We start from the raw sequence: 17,329 nt of genomic DNA on the forward strand, positions 1-17,329 counted from the left end.
TTTTGTCAATGCAGAGTATGGAGAAAAGAATATTGTTGACATATCCCCAGGGTCACAGGTTCACAAAAGTCCAGTCAGACTACCCTACAAATAACCAGTTTTACTTCCAGTATGCATGTCAGCTTATATTAGAGTTCCAAGCCAGCACACCACTAGCACACATGACAATCATGAAAAGCCGTGCACAAGAACCATCTCCCAAGAAGACATCATGATCCTTAAAAAATGGAAAGGGTTTGAGAAGCAATCTGGTCAGGACCAGCAGAATGAGACCTTTCATCAGTTCTTTGATAAGTCACTACTAGGCAGGGCATCATCAGGGATAACACCGTAAGGGCACCAAAGTGCACAATGAATAGAACAAACAGCAGCTAGCAGATCCTGATGGCCAAAAGCTTTAAAGGAATGGACCTAATCAGGATTTTCAAAGTGCCAGGAATACAAATTCTGAGAGGGAATTGCTTTCTTATGTTATTTTCCTCATCACAGCACTCTTCAGTAGCAGCAGAGCTGTCACCACCACCAGCTGTTGTGAGAATGTTTGCTGCTTGTTTCATCAGTGGTAATTATCTCATTTTCTCCCCTCTTTGAAAGGAATGTGATTTAGCACTTACAATATGAAGCTTCTTCTTCTAGAGAAAGTTGCCTCCTTCAGTTAGGAACATTCTTTAAAAGTCTAGGTTGGAAATCAAAGAACTCTGCACATGCATGCAAGCACTTCCGTGTATGCATTGGGGCTCTAACTTCCCTTTCCAACAGCATCTTCTCATATTGCACTGGAGGTCTGTCAGGGAAAAGGAACTGGGAGAAGGCAGGCTGACCAAAGAGAGTAGGACCTAGTGATTAGTGTGCACCACTTCCTACTCACTGCTGGATCAACAAACAATTTTCTCTCTACCAAAGGGAGAACCTTAGTCGCTTTTAATCACTGCCACTATCCCAGGTTAGAAAGATCAGGCAGAGTGGAGGAAACCCCGCCCCCCAGGAGAGCAATGATAAGAACCCCAAGTGTTACCAAAAATCACACCCAGAGCAACATCAGAAGTAGCAAAGAGATGCAACAACCCATTGAATTACCTGGGAACATGGACTAGGCAGACAATCAAAATGTAATTAATTAACATCCAAAAGAAAAGACATTAAACAAAATGGAGGGGAAGGTGGGTAGAAAAAGTACAAGCATGATGATGGAAAACGCCTGAACTCTCCTGGAAAGCACAAGCTGGAGAAAGTGGATACAATAACCATTAATGCCCAACAGATGGAGCTGGGATGCTACTCAAGGAAGGTCTACAACCACACTCACCAATGCACCAAGTTGGCTTGGAGTAAATAAAAAATTAATTCCCTGAGGCCAGATGTTCCCAAACTGGTCTGTTGAGATGCCCCAGCCAGGGAAGCTCTGTCACTGCCTCCTTAAGTGGTGGGGAAACAGCGATGGTGGCAGCATGATCACGTCGCAGCCAGGGAGGAAACAGGTTGTTTTTAACTTACTTTGGTTCACTGGAGGGGCCAAGGAGCCTGTGACCTCCTCTGCTGGCCTCCCGTACCTCCAAACTGCTGTAAAATACTAAAAAAAGACACTTCCTCTTTCATGCCAAAAACTGGTGGCTTTTTTAGCATTTTACAGCAACTTGGAAGCGCAGGGAGGCCTGCAGTGGGGGTCACAGGCTCTCTGGACCCTTCAGAGAGCCATAGTGACCCCCAGGTAAGTTTTAAAAAACACTTTCCTCCCTCATGGCAACGTGATTATGGCAATCATGTCACCATCCCCTCCGCTCCCCTGCAAACACTTACTGGATCCAAAACTCTCAGAGAGAAAAAGAGAGTTTGGGAACTGCTGTCTGAGGCTCTAGCTAGCATTACAGTCCCTATCAATAACTACCTACATTGCCCCAGGTATCCTGGTCCCTGCATTTACTGGAGAGTAAATGGGTGCACTTCTCACAAATCAGCATCAGATATCATGGGCAGAACCGGACAGAACACACCAAGGTTCCTTGCGCTTGGGTTTAAGTAACAAAGGTTTGATGACATCATCCAACTACCTGATTGGAGAAGGGAAGCCCACCTGGCTTCTCGATCTCACCCCTTTTACCAACACAAGCAGGTTTTCTGTCCAACTGGCAAAGCAGGTCCGTCACTAGGCAGAATAAACTACCCCAGACAGGATCCCAATCCACATCCACAGCTGGTGAATAAGGGTGTTTCCAAACAAAACTCAGGAGGATTTTCAAATAGCTTTAGGAGCTTCTGAAGAGTTAGAAGTATCAAAGAAAACAAGGAAACATATGCTAAAAATAGGGGGAGGGGCAGGGAATTCATCACAAGGTCATTTCATAGGGTTACTCAACTTTCCGGTGCAATTTTGGGGAGACCCAGAACATGCAGATAAGCTTTATTTGTGAATCTTGAGATCCTACCCAGTATTTCTTCTACACTACATTTCTACACTGACAGTCTTCAATGCTGCATCTCTCCCACCCCCATTAGGGTGAATGTTCCTGCAACAGAAAGCCATAATGTCATAAGAGAAGCTTATAAACAAAGCAGGAAGAAATTTTTTTTACCTTCATGCTCAGCTGTTAGCTGAATTCCTCTCTTCACAGACACAGATACAGATGTTGTCATTATAAGATACAATCCAATAGTGATGAGGTTCAGCCACCAGATCACCTGTAGGGTGAAGCCTTGCAATTAAACAAACAGGCACAAGAAATGCCATAAAAACAAAAAAGGAAATTATTGAAAGGGAGCAAGAAGCAAGCCCAGCAAAAGGCCATTCCGCCCCCATTCCAACTCAGGAAACCAAAAGCATTTAAACCTTACCGGGTTTCCCAGTAAGTAAACCCTATAGTCTGTTTCATTCACTCCAGAGAAACGGAGACCCTATGGAGAAACAGATGGCTGCTGTCAGAACAGATCAATGCAAATGTACTTAGCCTACATTTTTACCTTACAGAGGTTTCCATATAAAAGAGAGAAATGCCTCTTACACCTCAAGGCAAGTCAGCTACTTAACTATAATATTTTCTGGGGACATTGTTCTATAAGCCCCAAGTCCATCACAGGAGCCATTTGAGCTATCTTTGTTTTTTGCTATTTGGAAGGCTTCCCAACTAGCTCAGGGCACCTGTTTATCAGCGCAGGGGTGTTGCAGCCAGAAAGAGCTTAACATGGGGTGACAGAGTAGCAGAAACTATAAGCATAAACAAAATAAGAGCAGGTCTTGCAGAAGTTATTCAAAGATGCATCCTGCAAGCATCCATAGAGAGCTAAAAAGCAGTTCATCATACTTCTTTAAAAATAGTCCCCAAAGCTACAGTCCATCAAAGTCACCAGCACAAAGCAGTGGAAGCCAGTTTTGTCTGCATACTTGATAATTTATGGGCCAGTGCCAAGGTTTGGATGTAACTTCATTTTCCTTTGGTTTAAGACCACTGTTACCCTACAAGAAAAATATAAAGTTATAATCAACAGTCAGTTATGATGCAAGATTGTTACCTGTAATTTTTTTCCCCTGGATGTACTAACAACCCTTTCACATTCATACCCAAAAGTCCCTCTCACAACTGGTCTATAGTGACAGCAAACTATTTCCTGAAAACAGTGGCATATATTGGTAATGTTTAGGTGCTTAGTTCCTCCACCCCCAAATTAGCAAGAATGACTAAAGGCAGAATCCTAAGCAACTTTCCAGCACTGACTTAGCCACAATACAGCCCCAAGGTAAGGTAAGGTAACAAACTTTACCTTGAAGAGGCCTCCTTGACTGCCCCCGTACTGTGGGATGCAGTGCATGCTACATTGGCACAGCTAAGTCAATGCTGAAAAGTTGGTTAGGATTGCACCCTAAGTTAATAATAAGACAGCCACATATCCAGGCGCCCTTGATTCTTCTAATGGCAGGGTTACACAAATCTGAAACTTACAGATGTGGTTATCTGTTCTATGGCTGGACAACACAAATCCCATTCCCAACATAATATGCATGGGATAGATAGAAGCAAGTTCTTCTCCCTCTCATACAATACCAGAACCAGAGAACAGCCACTAAAACAGAGTGACAGGAGAGTTAGAACAGGCAAAAGAAAATATTTTTGTACCCAGCAAGCAATTGACCTGTGGAACTCCTTGCCACAGGATGTGGTGATAGCACGTAGCCTAGAAACCATTAAATGATTTATGGAAGAAAAGTCCATCACAGGTTACAAACCATGAGGACTCCTCCAGGTTTTAGACATAGCCTATTTCTGAATGCCAGATACAAGGGAGTGGCAACAGTATGCAGGTATCTTGTTATCTTGGGTGCTCCATGAGACATTCAGTGGGCCACTATGAGAAAAAGCTAAACCAGATAGGCCCATGGCCTGAGGGCTCCTCTTATGTTCTTATACTTACATGTTTAAGTATATAGTTAAGCCTACACATGTTTACTCAGAAACAAGTCCCACTGTGTTCAGTGGGGCTAAGTGTGTATATGATTTCAGCCCTAGAATGCTAAGAACCAAACAGCAATTTCAACTTGTGAGCCTTTGCAGAAAAATCACAGAAAAGCAAGGATTTAGTACTAGGTCTACAGCTCCACAACAACCATGATAGCTAAACAGGTCACAAAACAGTCAGAGAGTTAATTTTATTCTATATCTACTAGATTAACTATCATGGACTTTGACAAGAGCTCAGGATACATGTCATTAATCACAATTCACAGGTGTGCCACTTTAACTGTCAACACTTTAAAGTAAGTAGCAACAAAATAGGAAGAAACAGTAAATTGTAACATTGTAGGCTTGGGCCACTTTCATGAAACTGATTAAACCCATAATCTCTAACCAAATACTGGAGCACAGTCTCAGACACGGGCACATCCCCTCCTTTTTTTTTTTTACACAAATATGGTTTTCCAATAAAAATGAAAATAAGGCTTTCCAAGTTATTTTCTTCAAATGAATGCTTTCTCTAGAAATCCTCTGTGCTTCACAGGAGATCGTTATCACTGTTATAAGCCTGCTTGCAAGTTTCCCAGGGCATCTGTCAGAACACAACTGAAGACAGAATGCAGGAACTGACGAACCTTTGCTCCGCTTCAAAAAGGCAGTTCTTATGACATGAAATAGCATTTGTGTGTGCAAACACATACACTTATCTATTGCTGTTCCTTGCTGAATATATTCATATTGCCCTCCCGTGGAGGTAGTTTAAAAAAACAAATTTGAGTGTGATATCACTATCCAAGCAAATGTGCATCAGAAGCCTCCACCAGGTGAAAACTGTTGACAGTCCTTTGTCGTCAAGACAACCACTCACAAAATATAAGCATAACAGGTTTGCTTGCACTTTGAAAATAAGTATCTTTACAGCGCCAGCCTATGCATATCTACTCAGAGGTAAGACCCATTGTGTTCAGTGGGGTTTACTCCCAGGAAAAAGTGTATAGGATTAAATCTTGCTTTTAAGATAACAAATGATGCCCACAGAATCAGTGTGGAAATGTTTGCAATCTGTGACTTTCTATATAAACAAACTAACCTCTTTGCCTGACAAACCATTACAACTGCTTGTGATGGGTTAATCAGGCTTGAATCCCCACATCCTCTCTCTTTCCATTTCAGACAGAGAACCTTCAACAAAGAGGAATTCCTCAGAATCAGAGAAATCCAAATGCTCAAAATCAAGTTGGCCTAACTAGCAGACAAAGTGTAACTTGCCCATAAATAAGGCAAGAAGGAACTACCAAACACCTGGATAATAAAGACTAATTCCCAGCTATTCCTTTCCATCAGTGAGCTCCCTCACATTCTCAGAAGTAATGAAGCATGTTTTGTATAAGCTATTTAAAAGGATAGTTTTTCCTGTTTACCCTCAGCATCTTTTTTATTTTTAACATCCATCATATTAGTATATATTACTTAAAAGAACTGGACTTTCTTCTGTTATATTGTTACCTGCACTTTACAGAAGGATAGCAATTCTGAGCTGGCTGTTGCGCTGGGACTGCTGCAGTGCCAAAACAGCTGCCACAGCATACTATGTGCAACAGGGCAGCTGCCAGTGGCTCAACTTACGTCCCCTTCCCTTGGGTAAGGAAAATAGACTTGCAATGGGACTACTCGATTCTGCAGCAGCCCTTGGGCTGCTGTAGACTCAAGAGCCTCTGTGACTGGCCATGCAGCCTGAAACAGAGTTCAGGGTCTGGAGAAGCTGAGCTCTGCGGGTCCCACCTCCCTCCTGCCCTGCTCCCTCCCCCAGGACACCTCCTCCCTGCCCTCACCCTGCCTCCCCCCACGACTCCACCTACCTCTCAGCTGCCCAGCAGTTTGGGCACTCAGCTGGCGCTTTACGGCACATTTGCAACAGTGCACACTGGCAGTGAACCAGTGCGCACTGTTCAGGATTGGGCCCCCAAGTACTGTGATCTTTCCAGATCATACAAGTTGCTTTGAGAACTCACTATACCAGGACCTGAACATAGACTTCTCAAGACCCCAAACTGCTTCTTCTGTTCCAGAAACAACCCAGGTTTGCACAATCACCAGAGAAATTAAAAATTTTTGTTACAAAGGAAAAGTTAGAAGCAATATCCAAGTCACTCTACCTACTCGGATCATAACCATGTGAGACTCCAGCAGAATCTCTGGAAAGGAGGGTTTCAGAACATCCAGACTGATATTTGGCACTACAGAAGAGAAGACAGTTTAGAACCGCGTCTTATCCATTAATTATGCACAATAGTTCATCCAGCATTAAATTAGTTTAAAGGTAGTCCAAATGGTGAAAAGAAAAAAAACCTCATGCAACATAAAATCTTGACTGGCTCTCCCTACGTGCCCTCTTCCTGGATTTCTTGTTGTGCACTAAAATGACAAATCCAGACCATGGAAAATTCCCTCATGGACATGACCAAGATTAACCACTTTTGGAAATTATTAAAATTTGGGAAGTTCCCAAATCAGCCTTCAGGAAAATAATCTATAAATTCCAATTCCAAATTGTATGCTATGACTGCTTTATAATTTCTCTTATTCTCACTTCAAAACTGACAAGATATCTACATTCAAGAAGAAAGAAATCAAAATAATTTTCAAGACAAAGTTACTTCAATGACGTACACCTGGGGTTGATATGATCTTCAACATTCCACAGTGAATTGGGAGACTCCTTCTGATATGGAGTACAGGTGACTTCCACCTGCTCCCAGCCCCTGTGAAGCAAGAAAATTACCAGTCAATCGATCATGAACAAAAATTCTGACTTTGTTCATGCTAACTGGCATTTGTGTTGCTTGACACTCTGCAACATCTCCCTGTTTGCGAGAGACTCGTTTTTTCCAGAAGCACAGACTTGTCAGAATTCAGACAGAAACAACACAGTTTGAGAATGCCAAGAGACAGAAAGATGTCTGAGGTACATAAGCACATTCATATTTGTGCTGTACTTGCTTAATTAAGGACACAATCCTAACCAGGTCTACTCAGAAGTAAATACTATTGTGTTCAATTGGGACTCCCAGGAAAGTGAGGTTAGGATAGCAGCCTCAGAGCCCAATCCTGAGCTCAGCACTCCAGCTTTCCGCCAGAGCGCGCTGTCGCAAACAAGCTGTAAGGCACGTCTGCAAGGTTTACCACCGGGCCAGCATCCGTGCTAGCCCAGCGCTGGCCGGCGCTGGGCTAGTGCTGGGCGGGCACCCGTCCTCTGCACCTCTCATGGACCGCTGAGCCGCAGCATGGTAAACTGGGGAAGGGAGGAGGCGTTCCAGGGAGAGGTGAGGCAGGCAGAGGGCGGAGAGAGGGCAGTGAGGAGGCATGATGGGGAGGCAGAGAAAGGGCAGGTGGGAGGCATGCCGGGGGAGGGAGGGAGGCGGGTCCCATGGAGCTCCGCTCCACTGGATCCAAGGCATTCGTGTGGTGTTCAGCACCCTACACCAGGGGTGTCCAAAGTTTTTGGCAGGAGGGCCACATCATCTCTCTGACACTGTGTCGGGGGCCAAGGGAAAAAAAAGAATTAATTAACATTTAAAATTTGAATAAATTTACATAAGTTTACATGAATGAATATATTAAAGATGAACTTATATGAATGAATGAAGGGCTTGCAATAGCACAAGACCTATAAAAGGCCTTACACAAAGCAAGGCTGGCCTTTCCTTTGCTGCCACTACTGCATCACAGACATGAAACAGCAAGCAGTGGAGAGAGCCCTCATCCCACAGCTCATGCGAGAGGTCAAACAGTTGAACTTACACTGAGAGCAGTTGTGCCAGGCCAACAAATCTCTAGAGGGCCAGAGGCTCATTGGAGACTGGGGGCTCCCTGTGGGCTGCATTGAGAGACCTGGAGGGCCGCAAGTGGCCCCAGGGCCGGGGTTTGGGCACCCCTGCCCTACACGAACGCTTTTACCTTACCGCTGACCTTTTGGTCAGCAGTAAAGTGAGTAGCCCCATTGAAGGGCTGCTTCCCTTACCTGGGAGATGGGGACGAAAGTCCCCTTCTCCCGAGGCACCGCCTGTGGCAGGCTGAGGCATACCGGATGCAGCAGGAGCCAGTCTCGGCACCGCTGCAGCTGCGTGCCCTGGGCAGCTCAGGATTGGGCTGTCAGGCATCTACATTTAAGCAAACTTCATTCTTAAAGGTTCTGTGACTTTTTTAAAAAGATGCAAGTATCTGATTGGAATGTGCAGTGCACATCTGGCTCACTTCAAAATCCTAGGAATTCAGAGCAAAAATATTTTAGACAAGGATTTATTGATCCCCTCCCTATACAAGGCACTGGCAAAGCTATGTGTCCAATCCGTGTGTCTTGATAACTGTGTCCAATTTTGGTCATCCATAGTCAAGAATGCTGAATCAAATGCAACAGAGAGCTATTAAGATGATTTCAACAATGAAAATGTTATCTTATAAAAAGGCAGCAAATAAGAGATCCTGCCCTGTTCAATACAAAGAAGGTCGAGAGAATAAAATGTCAGCACTCTACAAACATATCAGATGGGGTAATAGGGAAGAAGCAAATATGCTATTTAAGTTAAAGAACACTGTATACAAGAATCAGTGGCTGTAAGTTACAACAGCAAGCTCAGGTAAGAAATTGGAAGAAGGAGGCAAAATTATAAGATTGCCCTCACAGCTGTTCTGGGAGCCTAAAAAGCTTACCTGCTCAAGAAAGTCAGATAGACTTATAAGTTGGGCTGGAGCAGACTCTGAAGGTATTTTGCTTTTCCATGCCTTTCATTTAAGTGGCTTGGTTCACTTACTGAAATCATTCCCAACCTACGTGTATAGTAAGATCTGTTCTATCCTTGTGACACAGTATGGCCTAACTGCATAGTATCATCTGCAGTGGAGTGTGTGTTTGGCCAGTAGTCAAGGAAAATGATTCTGTCTTGGGCTCGATGGTATTGTGGTCCCTTCAAGCTCCACAACTCCATAAAAATAATTTCTGAATACTTACCATTTTGGCAGTGTCTTTCCAGTTGAACCTAAGAGGCAGCCTGTAGCCAGGTGAATCAGTCGGATTTGACTACGTAGGACTTTGACAAGTTTCCCAGCCTTCGCTCCCACAACTTCAATCCGCCAGAAATCATTGGAGTCTCCAGTTCCATTCTAGCAAACATTAGGAAGTGAGGAAAAAATTACCACCCACAAAACATATTATTATGGACAGAATAAAAATGGATTTTTGAAGCTTCATTATGCTAGCAATATTTGTGAGACAAAAGAGAATAATAAATAAAGGCACAATCCTAACCAACTTTCCAGCACTGGCATAGCTGTGCCAGTGGGGCGTGTGCTGCATCCTGCAGTTGGGGGGCAGTCACAGAGGCCACCTCAAGGTAAGGCAATGTTTGTTCCCTTACCTCAGAGTTGCATTGCCCTTACCTCGTAGCTGGAAAGTTGGTTAGGATTGCACCCGCTTTAGGGAGGCCAAAATGCATGCAGGTCAATGCTACTGTAGGTGTGGTTTACATGTAAATTCTGCTTTTGTACTTACACTCTGCAGCAATTTACCGTACCAGGGAAGGTGCTATCTTTAGTACTTTTCTTCAATTGAGGAATCGCCAAACTTTTGGCTACCCATGAGCCTCATCACTCAGTCTTCTTCTTATGGTGGGCCAGAACAGCTCCATTACAGAAAATATATATGTTTTGTACATGATTCTAAGAATTTTTTCACAACAGGATAAAAACCATGAGTAATATTTGCAGCTGCAGGGCCCCTCTCTCTCTCATCTCTCTCTCAGCAGAGTTCTCAGTGAGTGACCGGGTAACCAGCAGAAGGAAGGTGGTGTGTGATGGCAAGAGAAGAAGAAAGCAAGGGGCTGCATCTAATTGCAATGCCACTGGGCTCCCTGACCTGATAAAATCTGCAGGCGGGCAGGATATACCCAGGGAATTCCAATTTAATCTTAAGAGCTTCACATAGCAATCGCTTTTTATTATGAACTAGTATAAACTATATTGCAGCTTCCCTGTTTGTGAATCAACAATCACAGATTGAATTGGTTAAAAGCAAGAAAACCAAGTGGAGAAATATGTCCCTTTATTTTTGGAACATATCCTAAGTGGCAAACAGGATCAAACATTCTCTTTGTTCACTTACTATGCCATACCCAGTGACCTGAAGATGCTTTCTTGTCAAGGGGGCCTCATGTTGGTGACTGTGCAGGTTTCTAGAAGTTCTAAAGTTAAAACAAAATCATACTGTTTGACTCTATACTTGGTACAAATTGAGGAGTGAACAACATTTCAGTCACCAAAATTCTTAGTGCTAACATATTTTCAATGACCTTTAAGGTAGTCAACTGTGGTGGCAATATTTTGACGGTTTGTCAGACATGTAGCCACCATCATGCAAACACTGACAATGAGTTCTACATTTTCTCCCATGATGCTGAAAGAAACCAGTTACAATTATTCTCTCTGACAGGCCTATTAATAGACAGGCCTCTAGGAACATATGGAGAAAGGAGTTCTGTATTTTCTGCTAATGTTGCAGGAGTTCTTCCATATCCATGGGGAATCTGTTCCAGGGACACCCCCCCCCCCCCGCAGATACAGAAAATGCTGTCTTCATAGCCCCCCTGCCACATGTCCATAACATTACTTAAATATTTACCAAACCGAATGTGTTCTTGCTTCATGTTTTTGGTCTTGCTTGTAGATTGCTACAAGCATACAAAGCCTATAGAGACATTCAGGTTGCCTTCTAGCAGCCTGAACACTTGAAAAAACTAGATCAAGGTTAACAGGAAGCTGTTAACTTTCACTTCCTATTAACCTCAATAACATTTTTCAAGCATTCAGGCTGCTGGGAAGCAGCCTGCGCATTGCTATAACCTTGTGTGCTTATAGCAACCTGTAGATGAAGAACATTTTTGATCCAGTAAGCATTTAGAAGCATTAATGGATGCATACAAGGAGGCGCCTCAGATTCACAGATAATTGAAACAGTGGATACCAGATCTGTGGATACGGGGACCTGCCTGTATCTAGGAAAATGCCACTATTCACTACAAAGCAGAAAGAAGTGTGGCAACAAATCCAGTAGTAGATCGCCTCTGACCTAACAGTGGCAGTAAAAAAAAAAAGCAGTTTTTTAAATTCTTTTGTGAGAAAAGAGAAAGATTCTCTTCAGTGAGGTCTAGTAATGGGGTGTCAACCTGCCTAGAATATCCTCTGTGGGTAGAATAATGAGAATATAAAATTCCCTTCTATCATACTGCTCCATTGCTGGAACACAGCATCCATGCACATAAAACAGAAGTTACCGTTACTAAAATTCTAACCAGAGGATAGGCTCTTACAAGTTTTTTAAGCATTGTAGATTGCTCTAGCAAACAGAGCTAAGAAAGCTTAGAAGTTCAAATATGGAAAAATATGCAAAAGAAACATCCAGAGAAGAGTCGTCAATAACCAAGGTTTGGCTCAAGGCCTATTTCAGCCAAAGTACAGTTACTGGCAGACAAATGCTCCTACTACCAACCTCAACTGCATGCGCTAGTTCATACCCAACCTGTAAAGACTTTAACAGCTTACTCTTTGTGTTCCAGTCGCATAACATCTCCATGTCTCACAAACTCCACAGGGAAGGAAGGGTCTAAATAATCTGATGAAAGAGAAGCAGACACAGTATGAGATGGGGAGGACTGAGATGATCTAAATATGCCAATGCCTACTAAATTATGATCATTCATTCGTGTGTGAACCTTTTCCCTAGATGTAGTCTGGCTGCTAATTACTTCCAGATATAATCATTATGAAAAAAAATTTCCCCCAAAGTAAGGAACCAAGTCTACTACATCTCAGAAGTAAAAAGCTACTAGATAAGTGACAAGTATGCTCCTTTAAGGCAGTCTGAGAAGACTTGCAAAGGAGAACCCAAAAACAGAACTGTAAGTTCTAAAACAGGAAAACCCAGAATGATCTGAGAACAAGTAGCTGCTGCAATTCATTTTACTTCCTTGGTTAGTGACAAGGCTGCAGGAAGACAAGGATGGAGAAGGTTGTCAGTTCTCCCTGCTACCCAAAACTCAGCAGACATGCAATTCAAATGAACAAGGGATGTACACTACCAAAAGTAGTGCCCCAGTGAATAAGCTGCCCCAGAAACACTGACAAGTCCTGCCCATTTTATGAGCTAACATAGGTAAAGCTAGCAAACTAAAAATGGAATCAACCAATCCTGGGGAAACAGTTTTTCTGGAAGAAAGAACAAGCAAGTCAGTTACATAATTCACTTACATAATTCATAGGGCTTGTTCTCAGTTTACCTGTGTTCAAGCTGTGTTTCTTTATAATCCACAAGTTATTCAAGTCCTTGTGTAAATATGCAGTAACCTAGAAACATAGATATGTCATTGCATTTCATCACTTCAAGAACACTAGGATTGAGCAAGCAACAAGACACACTTTGTGCACCCACTGTCAGACCTTTATTGGCATATAATACAGATACAACAACAACAGCAGATGCGGACCTAAGGTAATTAATATTAATAGAAAGGCTATATGATGATCAAGGAGGTTCAGAGTATTTACCACATAAAGATATACTGTCAGGTGTTATCTCTTAATTCTTTTTGCCACCATTTGCTGTAAATAAACCACCACCCTCTCAGTTACATTGCTGGACACATCATTCAACAAATGCTGCATTTTAACATTATCAGGATATTCCTTCTTGTCTACTAAAATCGGGTTTAAGTATCACCCACTGTCACTAAATGCATCATGTTGGCATCCTTCAGTCTCGGAAGACTATGGTATCGTGCTCTGAATGGTGGTTCTGGAACAGAGTGTCCTCTACAGTGCACGAAGCCTGGGTAAAGTACATATGGAGGATAGACTGTTACCCATGCAGCAAATCCCCCCTCTCCACGTCACTGGAATGGTCCAATGGAAAGGCAGAAGCCAATATGGTTGGTTTCAGCGGCATCGCAGGAGTTGCCAGAACGTGACTGTGTTCAGCCATGAACTGCCTCAGGGACTCCAGCTCTGGATTTTGCCTCGAGGTTGACTCCTGAAGCCTTTTCCATAACTGGAGGCAGCCACAAGGCAGTGGAGGTTTGGGATCAGAGTTTTCCTTCTCTCAGATGAGCTGCCTTTCCAGGCTAACAAGTCCCATCTACCCGGTGGCTGTTTAGTCGCCTCTTACAACAAGTACAGCCAAACTGAGGGCCTATTCTTATCCCCCAGCCCCCAGGGGTAAATGCAATCAATCAATAAAATAAAATAAAATAAATGCACTAAATGCAATACTGTACATTTCTGAAGAAAGGAGGATTGTAGGACATATTTACACAAATATTTAAAATTGGTTTATTGTTATACACAGTAGCATAGTAACTGCTTTTAGGATTTGCTGCATTATAAAACATGTTTTTCTGAGCATCAAGAACACCTGATTTGCTACTTACCAAAAAAAATCCAAACCATATCAGTGCGAATACTAGTGACCTAGATGACAATGGTCTGACTCAGTATAAGGTAGCTTCCTTCTTAACCATTTTCCAATACATATAAGAACTGAAACACATCAGTGCCCTTTGAAAAGTTCTCTCCCCCACCTGACAATTCAGTAATACTTCTTACAAGGTGAAGAGTTCAACAACAATTGCTGGTTTTTTTTAAAAGGTTGCAGCTATTTTTAAAATCTATTTTTCTTCACAAAATCAAAAGCACAAAGAGTAAATGCTAATAAGTATGACAAACAGACATTGCCTCAGTTACTTGTCAGAATGCCATATATAAATAATGTTATAGTAAGAATTTAACAGGACCAGAAGTTAAAGTATTTAGAAACGGGCTGCGCATCTGGGCACTATTTCGGATCCTAGCTACTGTTGTGTTACCACAGGTTTAGACATCATTATGCTGCACATGCAAATATGATACAGAACAATATTATCACCACTGATGAGGTCAGCTCTATTTGAATTATAAAAGGCCTGGGACCAGGCACTGACAAGGGCCAAAGTCAGGAAGAAACAGTGCCTTAGTGAGCAGTTGCTGCTATACAAATAACTACTACTGTTTTTATTAGAGCACCTTTCCAAAATTTTGTCCTGGAATCCAGATAGTGTGACTAGGATTGCTAGATCAAGCAAAGTACAAGCGTCTACAGAAAACTTGTAACTGACCAATTGTGTGGACATCACCAGTATCGAATATAAGCAAGTGGCACACGTAAGCCCCTTAAAATACTGGTCCAGTTCTTAGGCTGCAATGGTTTTTACTGGAGGACATCTGGCAATTCATACTATTAGGTCACAGACAGAGTAAATCCACAGAGTTGGATTTACAGGCTCTAGGAGTGTTTCTGCAAGGCATTACTGCATCTGAAAACATGGGAAGGGATTATATAGCTAAGAACTTCCAAACAAGAAGCTCTTATAAACATTTCCAGTACTTTAGTCACAGATGTGACAAAGAAACACCAGGGAAATGTGACACTTCAACAGTCTACTCACCTGCTGCTGCCGTGCTCCCACTCCTTCGGGATACAGGTGCCAGTGCGAATGAAGGTATCCACCTGCCATACGAAGATTCTTCATGGTTATCACAGAGCCATATGCCAAGACTAAAGGAAGAGAACAAAGGCTTAAGCTAGCTTACTTGAACACATTGTGACATGGTTTCATAGCACTGAACCCAGAAGAGAAATCCATATATTAGCACCGGTATTCCAGAAACCAGCTCCACAGTCTTCAGATATGCTCACTGACTAAAATACCACAATTGCATGAAATCAGGGGCCCCACAGAATAATTCTGCTATTACCAGGATGTAATTGCAAAGGATCTCCTCTGTGCAAAGGATTGCAAAGAGGATTGTAATTGCAAAGGAACACCAAAGGATCTCCTCTATGGAGAACTCATGCAAGGAAAGCGCCCTACAGGTAGACCACAGCTGCGATACAAGGACATCTGCAAGAGGGATCTGAAGGCCTTAGGAGTGGACCTCAACAGGTGGGAAACCCTGGCCTCTGAGCGGCCCGCTTGGAAGCAGGCTGTGCAGCATGGCCTTTCCCAGTTTGAAGAGACACTTGGCCAACAGTCTGAGGCTAAGAGGCAAAGAAGGAAGGCCCATAGCCAGGGAGACAGACCAGGGACACACTACACTTGCTCCCAGTGTGGAAGAGATTGTCACTCCCAAATCAGCCTTTTCAGCCACACTAGACGCTGTTCCAGAACCACCATCCAGAGCGCGATACCACAGTCTTCCGAGACTGAAGGTTGCCAACAACCAACCAGGATGTGCACAAACTACTACCACATCAAGACAAGTTTAATCTTCCTCACATTCAATAATCAGCTAAATGCAATGCCCTATCATGTTATCTACAATTATGTGCAAAGACCATTCCCATTTAGGAAATAAAATCCCTAAGTAGCAATAAATACTAGTATAGTACTAAATATGAAAAAGAAGTGGAGATTCAAAAGGAGAAGGGATGAAGAAACTAGGGGGAAAAACACTTTGTTTTAGTTACTTCTCAATATTCATTCTATTCATAAGATCCCGAGTGTTAACAGTATTTTAATACAAGTTTCTTCAATTATTATATGTAATAACAAAAGAATGGATTTTAAGACATAGCCAACTTTCCTGGGAAAAACACCAGAAACCCACACAGTGCGTATGCCACCAATACCCCTGTTGATTTCTGCAGATTTCAAACCACATTTCTTATTCCTTTTAGATGTTTTGTTTTTCCTTCCTGCTGCAATAAAGAATCAAGCAATTACAGAAGAAACATGTCGACTGCGCACCTCAGCTCTTAGATAAAGTAGAGAAGCAGCAGCTACAGCATGATTGCTTCTCTGTGCTCCCATCTCTGGTACCAGAGTAGCAGGGATCCCTATTTTCCCTAGCACACTGATAACTGTGCTGTGAGCTGTGAACAAAGCCTCCCCCGAATTAAATGACCCAGTACTACATCAGCATCTGATCACATAAGAGATGCTAAAGCAGTTTAACTGCTGTGAGGTATCAGCCCTTAGAAGACAGCTTATAGAACTAACAATCTGTCAGTCTCTTCTGATCATCTCAGAGATTGCTGGTTTATGGCTGCTCATTCTTGATGACATACGATCAATGGTTTCAGACCCAGAGCACAATCCTACACATGTCCACTCAGACATCCTCTCTGTTAAGTGTGTATAGGATTGCAGTCCCAGTCTGCTAGTATGGTAGGTAAGGATTTGCTGAAGGATGGTGTCCAGCACTGGAATTAAATTTAATTCTCTAGAACAGGGGTCTCCAAACCTCGGCCCGGGGGCCAGATGCAGCCCGTGACAAGCCTCTATCCGGCCCACAGCCAGCCTCTTGTCCCCTGAAAGCCTCTGGCCCACCCAACTGTACATGACCAAGCTGTGCTCTGGTTGTATCTGGAGGGTGTTCTGAGGGCCAGAGAGGTTGAATGAATGAGCCCATTCATTCATTTATCCACTCAGATGATTTATTAGAGATGAGATGATGAGAGATCCACTCATCTCTAATTTATTTATTTAAATTTTATATTTAAATTTTTTTCCGGGCCCTCAACACCACACCAGATATTTGATGCGGCCCTCTGGTCAAAAAGTTTGGAGACCCCTGCTCTAGAACTTAATATTTTACATCTTGGGGGTGCCCTCTCAATCTATTCAATGTTTATGTACTTTGTATGCTTCCACCACTCTTGTGTTCAGTTCTGTATTCCCTACTCCCAATCCACTAGTGACAAGGTCAACATTTCTAACCATAACTCTGCAGCTCATGTCAATATTCCAAACACAAGGAACAGTAAAAACCCACACAATTAAAGCTCTGCATTTGTTGTAGCTACC

The 17,329-nt window shown here is 42.8% G+C and overlaps 1 protein-coding gene across 3 annotated transcripts in view; it reads right to left on the reverse strand.

Annotated features, from left to right (window-relative positions):
• The window catches only part of POMT2 (protein O-mannosyltransferase 2), a 37,147-nt gene that overhangs the window by 7,762 nt on the left and 12,056 nt on the right, over positions 1-17,329 (reverse strand). For 2 of the 3 annotated variants that reach the window (XM_066627741.1, XM_066627733.1), the window contains exons 9-18: positions 14,969-15,078; positions 12,770-12,836; positions 12,036-12,105; positions 10,600-10,678; positions 9,451-9,602; positions 7,113-7,204; positions 6,603-6,679; positions 3,377-3,448; positions 2,830-2,889; positions 2,571-2,676 (exon numbers count right to left, since the gene is read on the reverse strand). In XM_066627741.1, coding sequence (XP_066483838.1) covers positions 2,571-2,676; positions 2,830-2,889; positions 3,377-3,448; positions 6,603-6,679; positions 7,113-7,204; positions 9,451-9,602; positions 10,600-10,678; positions 12,036-12,105; positions 12,770-12,836; positions 14,969-15,078 — 885 coding nt within the window. The remainder of the gene's footprint in view (positions 1-2,570; positions 2,677-2,829; positions 2,890-3,376; positions 3,449-6,602; positions 6,680-7,112; positions 7,205-9,450; positions 9,603-10,599; positions 10,679-12,035; positions 12,106-12,769; positions 12,837-14,968; positions 15,079-17,329) is intronic. The other variant, XM_066627725.1, reaches the window with a different exon arrangement.

This window comes from Tiliqua scincoides, chromosome 1 (assembly GCF_035046505.1).
Source record: "Tiliqua scincoides isolate rTilSci1 chromosome 1, rTilSci1.hap2, whole genome shotgun sequence".
NCBI lineage: Eukaryota > Metazoa > Chordata > Lepidosauria > Squamata > Scincidae > Tiliqua > Tiliqua scincoides.